At 38.0% G+C, this 13,984-nt stretch overlaps 1 protein-coding gene across 1 annotated transcript in view; it reads right to left on the bottom strand.

Annotated features, from left to right (window-relative positions):
* The window catches only part of LOC120428604 (fatty acyl-CoA reductase wat), a 30,768-nt gene continuing 16,784 nt past the window's right edge, over positions 1-13,984 (bottom strand). Inside the window, exons 4-7 of the mRNA XM_039593627.2 lie at positions 12,537-12,888; positions 12,185-12,304; positions 657-917; positions 1-381 (exon numbers count right to left, since the gene is read on the bottom strand). Coding sequence (XP_039449561.1) covers positions 264-381; positions 657-917; positions 12,185-12,304; positions 12,537-12,888 — 851 coding nt within the window. The 3' untranslated portion in view covers positions 1-263. The remainder of the gene's footprint in view (positions 382-656; positions 918-12,184; positions 12,305-12,536; positions 12,889-13,984) is intronic.

The raw sequence follows: 13,984 nt of genomic DNA, 5'->3' as shown, positions 1-13,984 counted from the left end.
ATGTATATAGATTCCAATTTCTCTAAATTCAACATAAAAATTTCACTTGTATTGACACAAAACTGTCCACATTGAAACACTAAACGAACGTTGTATGTCCAGTGATTTTCCACACACACAAAAAACACAGTGAAACTTCCAACTTTTCCATCCAACTTATCCGACCACTGTGGTGAAACCACCTCTTTGATTTTGCACAATTTGTTGGCATTTCCTGTCAAGTTGTGGAAAATTTACGCCGAGATGAGGGGGAGGGAGCAGAGTTATGCAATCAAAAGTGCAAACAAATTTTCCGCCACAAACTTGGACGTGACTCGGGTCATCCGCAGGCAGACCCAGATCCACACCAGCTTTTGGACGAGCCTTTTCATGAATTGAAACCTGAAATGGAGAAGTGGGAGAAAAAGATTAATTAAAATGTGCACTTGATTGGTCAACATGTCGATTCAATGTTATTTGTTAGTTATGAAGTTTGTTGAGTTGGCACAAGAACTTTTATTTGATTTTGAATTTCCATGATTTTTTAAATTCCTAAAATATGATTTTATGCCTGGTGGGTTACTTTCAACGAACCACTGAAGAAATAATCCCCTTACAACAGCTTATCAACTTGACTAACAGATAATCCAATCAACCAGCCTGTCTACACCGCTTACCTCCGATTCGCTGCCGGTTTCCATCGATCCCCGCGAACAGCCCCCTCCCGGAACCAGTATCGCCGGATACCGGGGATGTACGTCCGGAAGTACTCCGCCCAGTTGATGGTTCCCATGTCGAACTCGAGCAGCCGGCTCTCGTCCGCGGACAGCAGCCCTCGCAGTCTCCGAACGTTTCCATTGGCGATGGTCCACTCGCGGGTGCCAAAGTAGGACATAAGCTCCAGGAACCGCCCTGTCTTCTGCATGGCCTTTCGATAGCTGCAAAAACAAAATGTGTGCAAGATAAGCTTCATTATTAATTACTGTACAGGAGAAGAGGAAAAAAACTTCTGGAATTACTTTTTCCTTCAATCTCATTCCATTTATCACAAGTTGACTTTCCTTATTTTATCGCTGATGAAATCTCTATTGATTTCCTGCCGACAGTAAGCTTATCGAATTTACTGACGGTGACGCAGATGTCAAAAAAGTTCAACCTTGTCCAACGGAAAGCCATCCACTCTGATGGAGTAAATGGAGTTGGGGTGGAGAAAATTGGTTGGGCAATGCGTGTCCAAGTGTCCGCTGATGGCGGATGGATTGAAATTGGGAAAACATTCCAGACCGGATGAGTCAAAATGGAAGATTTGATTTGAAGGCGGTCCGGTAAATGTTGCTACTTTTGGACGGAAATCGTGCATTGAGTTTTTGTTAACATTTAAAAATTTTAAAGTTACTCAGACCCTCGTTCAATTTGTGCAGATCTTTTTTTTCTAATTTTAAAGTTTCTGGTTAAGTTTTGGTTAGGCTCCTTAAATTTTATTGATTTTCCAACACACAGTTTTTAGCTTTTTCAAGGTTGTGCGTCTTGAAATTTTCCGGATTTTAGACTCCCTACTCTCTTTTCCGCCCCTTTTCTTCCTGATATGTATAACATTGATGTTATGGACTACCTACCCGAGCATGGGTAAATAACAAGGGAAATGCAAAATAATACCATTCAATGGTATCAATACCAAGTTTTGGTTTTCGAGAGCCCTTGAAAAAATGTCTAAAGTGTAAATAAATACCAATCATTGGTATTATACCAAATTTTGGTATTGTTTTGTTATTGGGCAAATTTTAGGAAAATGTCGAATTTTGACATACTGTTTCTTACTTACATACCGTAAAACGGGGTGACTTTGATAGCCGGAGTGACTTTGATAGGTTTGCGATTTGTGTGTGTGTGTGCAACCAACCAAACGGGGCCACGCGGCCGCTTCTTACAAATTGAGTTGTTTCCATGTATTTTAGATTTATATTCTATACATGCAAATAACTCGCATAGGCATTTGGAAGGTGTTAGCTCTGCCGAGCTTCGGTGACCCATTTCTACGCAGGCTAGCCGTGCGCGAGGTACCTCAGCTTGAATCGACAAGCCCCGCCCTGAAGAACGTTTGCATCAATCGGATTCAAACGTTATTTAGAACTTCCGGATCTTTGTCAACTGGACAAAGACCCAGCACGTATTTAGTAAGCAGATTTTTTTTTATTTTGGTTTTTTTGGATTGATCTCACCAAATTTCAGCTGACTTCCTCTAAAGATGTAGTTCCCCAACATAACCAGCTCCTCCTAGCCTCCCTCATTGTCGGTTGATGGAAAACATATAAAAAACCAGATTTCACACACATCAACGGAGGAAACACCACGAAAGTCCGCTTCAAAGTATTACAGTAAAATTTCTTCTTAACTAGCTCGTGTATAAAAAAAAAACAACGCAGAATTTGTCACCAGAACACAGATCTTCTCATTCCTCCTGTTCCTCTTCTAAGCGCGTTTTCGTCACTTTCTTCTTTTCTTCTTGAGCCCCAAATTTTTTTTCCGATTCTTCAACTTCACGACATCTCCCGGGCTTTTAACGCCACGGTCACCAGATCTGAACTAGCCACCGCACGTTTTCAACCCGGTGTCCTACCGAACGCGTGTCACCGGCCTGGGATTTTGTGCCGCACCATTCGGCCGGAACTAATCAGCACTCCAAAACGTCCCCCAGCTCATTTTCAAAATTATATTATCAAATTAATCAAAAAAAATAAAATAAAAAAAAAACAAGTAACAAAAACAAGATTCCACATTTTCTTTTTTTTCCTCTGTCTTGTCAAAACCAGTCACAGATTCAATAAGCATTTAGAGGCAACATTTGGCAGAGTTCGTCGTTCACCAATGTGCCCGTAATGCTTAATGTTTCTTATGATTTTGAAACAAAATAAAAAACTCTACACACGCGCAGCGATTTTTTAACTTTGACGCAACGTAACAACAATATTAAATATTGCAAATTTTGCAGTGTGTATTGTCCGTTTCTCTCGAAGGTACACGCCGCGCGGCATTTCAGAATGTGCCGCAGACACTGTTGCCAGCGATTTTCTGCACTTTTAGTGCAATAAAAAACATACCCGGCAACAATGCCATGCAATTCGAAGAAGAAGATCAACAAAAACAAAACGCACTGTTTGACAGCGCGCATTTGCCGAAAGTGCGGCGCGTCGTTTCGAGGCTGGTATGCCGCGTGTCTTTTTCGGGAATCGACTTTGATAGGTTTGCGATTTTTCCGCAAAATGAAGAGTACAATTAAAATACGTAAGGAATGGTTCAGAAACATACTGACCGTGGTAGAGAAGTGTTCAAAGTACCTCAAGAAGAACTTTTCATAAATTTTTGAAAGGTTTATAAAGTTAGTTAACTGTAGTTAAGAAAATGTTGATGAAAGTCATTATTTTAAACTTCTCAAAGTGTCATGATTTTCTCAATGATCATGATTTTTAATCGGAAAACGGAATGCATTTTCGGATTCTTTGGACAATTTTCCACTAGGAGAAGGTTAAATAAGTTTGTAAATAATAAATAATATGTTTCAAATACACACAGTTAAAAAAATCTCCAAATTTATAGGCATTTTCAGTTGAACAAATTTCATGTAAAATGTGAAAACTTGTGATTCGTGCTTCGAATTCAGTATAAAATGCAATATAAATCGATAATTTTATAAACAAAATCCTCCTCCGTGTACGCACGAGAGCAAGCAGCAGTCAAGTGCTTAGTGCTCTATCGTTTTTTCGAAATTTACCGCCGTAACTAACCGCGATTCCCCGCGAGTTTGCTCCTGCAGCATGCCAAAGGCCGGCCGTGGTCGTGGCAGTTCGAGTGCGGCCTCGAAAAACCCGCGAAGTTCGTCTACCGGCCGTGTGCAAAAAGGTAAACAAACCAACGCCGTGTCGACCGCCATCGCGCAGGGGAGCGTGAGCGCAGAAGGCATCGACAAAAAGTTACTTCATCCCGGATATGTTCCAAGATCACCAGTGCGAACCCGTTCAGGTACTTCCGGTGCCACGACCAACACGTCAACATCCGCCAACATTCCCATCAGGAACGAGTTCCAGATGCTGAGCGACGACGAAGAAAACAACAACAACACCGACGGTAGCAGCACTACCGACGACGACGAATACGATGGACGTGCACGGAAGAAAGTGTCGACGTCAAAAACGAACAATTCTCCAAAGGAACGTAGACCACCTCCAATCTATGTTTTGGACACGTTGGCGGACGATATTGACGAGTTGCTGGAAGGCCTCGGATATTGTCTGAAAATCGGTAAGTCGTCAGTGCAAGTCTACACATTTGACAGCAAGAACTTCGACCTGGTTGTGGAGAAATTGAAGAGTAATAACTTCAAGTTCTACACATTCGACCCCGTGCAGAAGACCGCCGTTAAGGTCGTCTTGCAGGGGTACCAAGACCGCCCGATCTCCGACCTCAAGAAGGACCTCTCGGGTGCTGGAATAACGCCGCGTGACATAAAAGTCCTCTCGCGGAAGACAACGGTCACAGGTACACACGCACTGTACCTGTTGTACTTCGACCGCGGCACCGTCAAAATACAAGACCTGCGGAAAACTAAGGCGTTGGACGGTTTTTGGGTAAACTGGCGGTTTTACTCAAAAAACCCGACGGACGCAGCGCAATGCCACCGTTGCCAAAAATTTGGCCACGGCTCGCGGAACTGCAACCTCCCGCCCCGCTGCGTGAAGTGCGGTGAAACACACCTCTCTGAGGCGTGTGCACTGCCGTGCAAGGCGGACCTGGGGGACAAGGCAGAGCAAACCAAGGCGCGCATCAAGTGCGCCAACTGTGGAGGTAACCATACCAGCAACTACCGTGGATGCAGCGCACGGAAAACCTACCTCGAGGAGCAGGAAAAGAGGAAGAAGAAAGCAGCAGCGTCCCACCCTCCTCAGCGAAGTACGAGCGTAACCGTGCCGGCTGCTGGGCAGCGTACGGTTCCCGCGGACAACTCAGCATTCCCTCCTGGCTGGGGGCAATCGTTTGCCAGCGTGGTTGCTGCCGGTAGCGGCAGTGCGGCCCAGCAAGAAGTCACCGGGGAAGATCTCTTCACCCTGCCGGAGTTCTTTGCTCTCGCGGGGGAAATGATGACGCGGTTCCGGACCTGCCGTAACAAGGCGGAGCAATTCCTGGCCCTTGGGGAGCTGATGATCAAGCACATCTACAAATGATTAAATACTGTGATTTAGTTATAAGCTTTTTCTCTTTCTTTCCCCTTTCCTTTGCAATTTTAGCAAGTTTTTTTTTGAATTTTTCTTGCTCTTGTTAGTGCCTTAGTTATAGAAATAATTGTTCCAAAATGGATTATGATGCAACACACAGCTGAAAGGAACTCCAAAACTCTGTTATGAATTGCAAAAGAACTGATTGTATCTTGATTATTCACCAATAAAACCGAATTGAAAATTGAAATTTATAAACAAAACTAGTTTTGACAAATTTCCGGCAAAATTCCGATTTTTTAACAATATTACCTAAAATTTTTATGTATTTTGTTAAAAAGCTTATAAACTTAGTAAACTTAACATAAACATTGATTAATTTTTTCTTACAAACTATATCAGCTACTTTAGTGATGGTACATTTAACGTACAAATAAAGTTTGAACATCTTAAATATGATTTTAACAAAAAAAAACTATGACTATCAAAGTCACCCCGGAAAATAAACTAAGAATTTTTAACGTAACTATTTTTCTAAACACTATTTAAAAAACTTTTTTTTCCAAAATAGTGCATGGACTTTGTGTGGCCTACCCCAGTACATGTTTTAAAAATAATAATCTTGAGAAAAACCTTACCTGTTGGAAAATAATCTAAAAACAGATTGAAATCCTATCAAAGTCACTCCGGTTTACGGTACTTAAAAACGCAAATGTACTCCAAATTAATGCCAACTTTTTTATTTTGGTCTCAAAAAGTCTTTTAATGATCTTCATAAATTAGGGAATACCATACATTGGTATTATAAAGATATTTTAAATAAAAATATTATAAAATAATGGTGATTCAATAAAAAATCTATTTGAAATGATGTTTAACATTCTTAAAAGTATGCTGATACATTTGAAAATGATAAGAAAAACAATAGGTTTAACGTGAAAAATTTAAAATTGTAGAATGGATTTTACTTAACATTGTTTGCCTTTTTCGTCAAAATCGATAAACTCAAAAAAATAATGTCAATCTTTGATAATTTGATAAAATAACTCTTTCAATACCAAAATGTTGGTATGCATGTGGCATTCGAACTTCGTTTAAAATCCTTTTAATATTGGATTTGTGTTGAATCCTATTCAGCTGGAATCATGCATCCTCGAATATCCCACAAAAAAAAACATGTTGATGCAGCAGCAGCTCGTTTTTAACAAGCGTTGATAGCTCAGTTGGTAAACGGGTAGCTAAAATGGTGTCTGCACCTTACCTGTCATGAGTTCGATTCCAGTATTCCTCTAGTTTTCTTTACCTGATATATTTTGGCTCTCCAAAGCAAGAGTTCGTTTTCCTGCCTGTTCGAAGGATTTAAATATAGCATCAAAATTCTACCCATTTCTCATTGCAATCCCATTAGCCAAATTAAATTCCAGCTGTAATCCTATAGAGAATTTTCATTGTTTTTTGTCCAATGAGATTTTTATTTACCCGTAAAGTTGTTTTTTGTCTGGTATTCATTTGCCCTTGGAATGGCACGTTTTGGTATTGCTTTAGTCTTCCCCATACAGTTTTTTGGTATGATTTCATGTTATTATACCATCTATTACTGGGCAACCAAGGGCACATTTTGGTATTTGTTATTGTGCCAAGTAATACCAAAATATGGTATTCCCGTGTTATTTACCCCTGCTCGGGTAAAGCTGCGTCCAAGTTCTAAAATGTTGGCTTTTCTTGTATTATGCATTGTAAATAATTATGCAAGTTTAGAAGCAGAATAAAGAAGGTTAAGAATTAAGAACTAAGCAGAATTTTTAACGATATTAAATAAATATGTTTCCATTGAAGAACAATTCTCTACCTAAACCGAAAATAGATTTTTTTTTATTTGGCTCTGATTTTCCCGGAAAAAGAAAAATCCGCCGTTTTTTAATTTTCAAAATAAATTTTTCAATATTTCGGCCTTTGAAATTAAAGCGCATTGATTTTTATTTACTTTTTAAGGTAGCTGTAAGGCCGTTGCAAATATTTTTGAAAGTTTATGTCGACCCCCCCCCCCCCACCCCCTTCAAAATTGGTCCAAAAAATCAAGGGGCAAAAAAAATATTTTTTCAAAAAACTTCAAAATTTTAATGAAAATAAAAGTCAAATCAACTGAAAACAATCTAAAATGCATTTTTCTGCATTGATGATCATATTTAGCATGTTTGGGCTGGATTTAAAATATTTGAATTTTATGAAATTCCAATGTTCAGCACCGCAAAACTTTATTTTTGGCAAAAAAATAAATTTTCGTCAATACTTAGGTATTTTGGAAACTAATGATTGAAAAACAACTGGACAATGCACCTGTGCATTTCAATGCTTTTTAATCACTTTTTTCATTCAAATGTTAAAATCGTGGCACGTTAATCCCCCCCCCCCCCTCGACTTTGGTCAGAGTCGAGGGACATAAACTTCAAAAAATATTTGCAACGGCCTTACTCAGCAACAAAAAGACAAATTTTCAATGCTTCTGAAAAAAAAAAGTTTTACCTGGTGTTCATTATTTTACAATAAGGCATGTACAATTGTTTTTTTTAGGTTTTTGCAAATCTCCCGAACCCTTTATATTTTTCCCATAAAATCAAATAAAGTAAGTATTGCTGAAAAATATAATTTTCATTGGTAAAACCTACACTATCACATAATCATAGTAATACTTTTCAGCACTGAAACGGGTGCAGATAAGTTGAACTTTTCAACACGACCCAAGTAATATTTTAGGCTTTATCAAGGCTGTCACAATCGCTATAAAACCTGTCAGCCAAAACCAACATTAAAACCACTAAGTTGTAACAGCCTCCCCAGAACCCCGATAAACCTCTGTTAAAACCCAAAAGAACCTCCGCAAAAGGTTGTCCCGGCCTATTTATAAAACCTACATAGGAGTTCAAGGCTTTAACATTGAATCCTAACAACCTCCTCAAAGCCTTAATAAAACCTTTGTTAAAACCCAGTTAGGAGTTATGGAAAAATGACATTTCATACGTCTTCAAACGTCTTATGCCAGACAGATTTTATTCTGGAAAAATAGTCTTTGTCTTGCCAAATGATATAATGGAGATGGTTTACGAAAATGGCGATGATGAAATAATATATATTGGAGGTAGTTAAAATAATTTGCAGTTGCTGACTTAATTTCAGCTGCGGTTAAAATTTTATCGATATATGTAGGGATGATAAAGCCAAAAAAAATCAACTCGCTCTATCAAAAACAATTCTTTCGTAATTACAATTTTTAATTTAAAAAATATTTTTTTGCGATTTTTTTGAAAGAAATGTTCAACACATTTTTGAACGTCGATGGTTATACTAGTTATGTCAGAAATTCATCATGAATGTGTGTTTTAATCAAATGCTTATCAAATTTATTGCTTTTTCAACTTTTTCTACCAAGATGGCGGTCAATCACAAACAATCAAACCACGCGTTTATCGCCATATTTATGCATTGCTATTTGGCCGCGTTAAAAACTTTTTTAGGAGCTTATGGTTTTAAGCATGCTTTTTGCATGCCTAAAGGCAATCGACAGCCACAACACTCTTGGTTTTAAAGAAGCATGAGATGAAACCATTAGGCATGACATTGCCATCGGGTTTTCAAGACTCTCTTAAAACTTTCATAAAACCTTTTTGAAAGCAATTTGGCTTTCATTGCCAACAGGTTTTATGTCCGAGGCATAAAACCTTCTTAGAACCTTTAAATCAGCTCATGCTTATTGGTTACTGTGAAAGCCAACATAAAACTTACAAGCAATCAAGATGCTACCATATAACCTCAATAAAACTAGGTGGTGGCTAGTTGGTTTAAAAATGTTACTTGGGTAGTATCGAATTGTAACATTTTTCAATATTTTTTTGTTCTGAACGATTAATTTACTAAACACTCGAATGTTTGACATAAAATTCCATTAAAGAAGCGTTTTTCGGAATTCCAAAAAATGTTGTAAGCAACTCGTTGACAAACTTGATTTTTTCAGCACTCGTCGTATTTATCCAACTCGGTAAACCTCGTTGGATAAATGTACAACTCGTGCTGAAAAAAACTTCTTTTTGCAACTTGTTGCTTAAACTATAATTAATTTTGTTATATTTTATTTTGATGAAACTTTGTCAATAACCCATACAAGCCTCCATAAAAAAATATTTTTTAAATCAAGAAATATAATGAAAAGTCACATCACAAACACCAATCAAAGTCAAACCCATCAAAAGCAACAAACAAGAGATATTGCATTCTGCACAAGCACTGTTTCCTGTTATCCAATATTTACACGCAAGTAGCAAGAATCATTCAACGTTACCAGCTTTCAATCTTGAACAGAAAAGTGTTTGCTTGATCCCACTTCACTTCATGCAAAAAAATCCCCCCTTTTAAGGAGAGTCCTTTTGAAGTCGTTATATCTGACACAAAAGTTATAAGGTGACCAGTTTTCAACAGGTAGAAAATCACATAATTTCATGTTACAGAAAATTTATTAAATCCACTTAAACATGATTTTCAATCACTCCTGAAAGTTTCAGGAAGATATTTCATGATTAAACTGAGTAAGAGACAATTAAAGCTCAGAATTTTGCCATGCGCAAAGCGAGCTGTCAAAATTTGTGAGCGTTTTTCTCCAAACACCGAGTTGATTTACGGGTGCCACAATACCTCGATATGGGATGGACCAATATGAATATGAAAAACATAGAAATATTTTAATCTTTTTTTAAATAAACTATTTGAAAATCGGCCTTCGTCATGCACACGGAATAGGTTTAAAGAGTCTTCACCAAAATTTTGAGCCGATTTGGTCAAAGCAGTGTTGAGATATCGTGGCACCCGTTTTTTGAAACAGCTAACTTCAAATAGCTATATCTCACCATTGGTACAATTTGTTTTGTTAATAAATAAAAATGTTTATTTGAATGCCCTGAAAACAGATTCAAAAAAATATGTGTGTGCTCAAACCAACCACTGACATTTTTGCCGATTTCCATGTATGTAACCCCTTAATTTGAAAATTTGTAAAAGCTAGTAAGTTTGAATTCTTCATTAATTGAACCCTGCCTTCAAAATTTTAACAAAAATTCAGAGGGGGAACAAAAAATATTAAATTTTATTGCCGAAAATAATAATTTAAATTGAAAAAAAAACTTGTTAAATCGATTATGACCCAAAAAGGACGTATTGCTTAAGGGTGTAAAGCAACCAAGGAAGTTGTTGTCTTCTTATTTCAAAATTGTCAAGCTTTCGGACACAATTTTGCAACAATCTAGTTGTAAAAATAGTAAAATTTTGTTGTAAATTATTTTGTAGACAGTATTTTAGGCGATGAATAACAAATTATATCGACAGTTCATGTAGTTTTGAAGACACTAAAATGTTTGTAACAAAAATCTTGGTGCAAAAGCTCTGGTTGATGTGCACCGTTAAATCGTTTATTTATGTATTTTGCCTTTCTCACTGCTCTAAAAATGAACTTTTCACAGGAAGCTCGTAAACCCACCTTGATGTATACCTATCGACTAAGAATCGAAAACTGAACAAATGTGTGTGTGTGTGTGTGTGTGTGTGTGTGTGTGTGTGTGTGTGTGTGTGTGTGTGTGTGTGTGTGTGTGTGTGTGTGTGTGTGTGTGTGTGTGTGTGTGTGTGTGTGTGTGGGAGCGTTCTTTTATAACGTAACGGGGGGAGTGAGGGTCGGATGCCGTGTTTACTCAAATACCACCATGTTATACATCGTTAGACAGGTAATTAAAGTACCTTCCAAACGAGTACAATATTCCGAAGATCTGGCAACCTTGTCTTAGGTAATGACCACAGGTCTCACTTATCTGTATACATCACCCGACCTATTATTGGATAGGTAATTGAAATACCTTTCAAACTGCTCCAAAAGTTTGAAGATCTGGCAACTCTGTCTCATGTTATGACCACTTGTGTGATATTTATGAACTTTTCGTTAGATTAAATTAGATTAGGCCAGTTTGTCTCAACCGGTGAGGAATTCCCGCCTGAGGGGGAATTTGGACTTTCTTTGGGGAGAATGAGGATGCAAATGAAATTCAAAGCCTTTCACGTGTTTGCAATCTTTCATGTTTTCATATAAATCACAAGAAAAATGATCAGTTCTTAAATATATTTGAAAAAGGTTTTGTTTATTATCATGATCATTGTCATCAACAAAATTCATTTTGCTGTCAGTAAATCTCTTTAAAGCTCTTTAAAAAAAAAACTTTTTAAATATTTTTTGGTGAGCTCTTGATTTTTTTTAGAACATAAGTGTGGTTTTATGTTGAAACAAGTACAAGTAAAAGTATTTTTTTCTCATTAAAAAACTGTGAATTTATATTTTTGTTGACAAACAGTTGACAGTTATTTCATTAAACATAAAAATGAAAAAAATATATCCAAAAATGATTTGTAAAAAAATAAATTCTGTAAACATTTTAACACAATTTAAATTTGTTTTATTGTTGTTGTTCCCTTTCTATCATCAATAAAGACATATTTTTATTCCTGGAAATAAACAAACTAATTACTTTTTTCCGTTCAGCTCTTTTTTGAATTCTTATGTCTTTCATTTCTTTTAAAAATATTTTTTTCAATTATTGTAGGTTGAATCATACAAATTGAAAAGAACAAAGAAATCATTTAATTCCGCGATCACAAGTTCACAATATTGTAAAATAAAAAATCATGGTTTTGAAACATCAAACTTTTATCAAATTGTTAATCCAAAATTATGTTTTTTTTATACAATTTTACCAAAACTAATTTAAAATAAGAGAGGAGGGAATTTAGGTCTTGCAAATAAGCCAAAGATGGAACAAATAATCCCTGTGTGACATCCAGATGACTCCAGGACGGTCAAAACAAATGATCACGTACTAGCTTCATTCCAGTTCTAAAAAACAAACTTATCGTTCAACGTTATTGTTTCGGTCACCCTAGCCGAGCACCGGAAACTAGCACATCGTACTTACATTGGCTTTTTTCGGCGAAACCGCTGCACCACATCAAGGAAAAAGGCAGGAACGGTGTGAAAGCAGAACGACAGAGCCCGGAAAAGTGGCCCGTGCGCTGTGATGATGTACGAGTAGTTCCTGGAAGCAGGGTGTCAACGTAACAGGAATTAGCTTTGCACAATGGAAGAGATTTCCGATACATGGCTTGATGGAATAGGGGAAAAATGTGTACAACAATTTTAAGAGAAGGTTACTCTGATAAATTGGTATGTTTCCGCTATTCCCCTCGATTATAAGATTTTTTTCAAAAAGGACCAAGTAAAAATCCTTCTCCTACTTCTACGACGAGCCATTCAATCACCACACTCACCACACCATCTGATGTAATCGACTCTCGAAGCCCAGATGGACCATGTCCATGTACTTTCCCCAGGTCAGACTGAACGCCGGATACATGTAGTTGTACGTGGGCAGCAGCTCGCTATTTTCTTCTCCGACAGCTTTGGCCGCCCCCGCGGCCCTTTGCCGGCTTCTCCTCCAGATGTCGTAAGCGGCCACAATGATGGCGTTGACACAGTAGTCCACCGGAACGAGGTTGGCCCGTTTGCCGGCACCGCCCCAGATGGTGTGGATTAGTCCCTTCACCGTCCACATGCACACGCCGGAGGGACCGTTTAGGTTGTCCGTCCAGCCGGGCACCGGTTCCTGGTAGGTGGATATCACTGTGAAGCAGTGAGAAGAGCAGAAAGGATTTTAGTTACACCCAAAGGAAAAATATATCTCAAAATCTGCAACAGTGGATTTGCTGCAGAAAATGTCACATTTTATAACATTTTTTGCAGCAAGCCCCTAGATCATTTTTGCCCGCGTGTAAACATCTGCAGTTCTCACCAACACATATAACGCTGGCCCGTCCCCGAGCAACACTCCAAAGAGAAGCATATGTTGGTGCTCTTTCACTCACTTTTCATCAAGCGTCCATGGCGCGGTGGTAGCGTGTCGGATTACTAACCAAGAAGTTGGTGGTTCAATCCTCGTTCTGTTAAGGGTTTTTTTTTTGTGGAATACAACCAAAAAGCCGTCGGTAATGTCGATAATCGTCGGTAACGGGCAAAAATGTCATACCCCTATATCGCAAAAAATGCATGAGGACAGTTTTCATGCAGATTCTGATATACTTTCATGCCGCCATGCATCACAATCATGCGACTGCCAGTTGGGTGTAGGAGTAACGTTTAATAGTCCCAAAACCGATGAACCGAGATACTAGATCGTAAATTGAAACTCTAATTACAAACTCCCCGAGCAGACGGATATAACTTGGGAATAACATTGTTTGATATTTGAAAATACTAGAACAATAACATTTTATGATATTTATAGGTAATTCTCCACCAACTCACACGAAATCGGAAAAAGTTGCCCCGACCCCTCTTCATTTTGGTCCTTGATCACGAATCCGAGGTCCATTTTTCGATATCTCGTGACGGTGGGGCGGTACGACCCCTTTCATTATTCTGGTTTTTTACTAAGACAAGTTTTTCAGTGATTTGTAGCTCGCAACCGTGAAGAGATAGAAATTTGGTGTCAAAGGGACTTTTATGTAAAATTAGACGCCCGATTCGATGGCGTACTCAAAATTCCGAAAAAAACCTATTTTTCATCAAAAATAGTTAAACAATTGTTTTAAAATCGCTGCCATTTCCCGTTACTCAACTGTCAAAAATCGTGAGACATGTCATTTTATGGGAAATTTAATGTACCGTTTGAATCTGAAATAACCCAGAAGGGTCATTTTTTCATTTAGAACAATTTTTT

Source organism: Culex pipiens, chromosome 2 (genome assembly GCF_016801865.2).
Source record: "Culex pipiens pallens isolate TS chromosome 2, TS_CPP_V2, whole genome shotgun sequence".
NCBI classification, from domain to species: Eukaryota; Metazoa; Arthropoda; class Insecta; order Diptera; family Culicidae; genus Culex; species Culex pipiens.
Note: the sequence above shows the minus strand (reverse complement) of the source record. Positions and strands in the feature narration are given on the sequence as shown.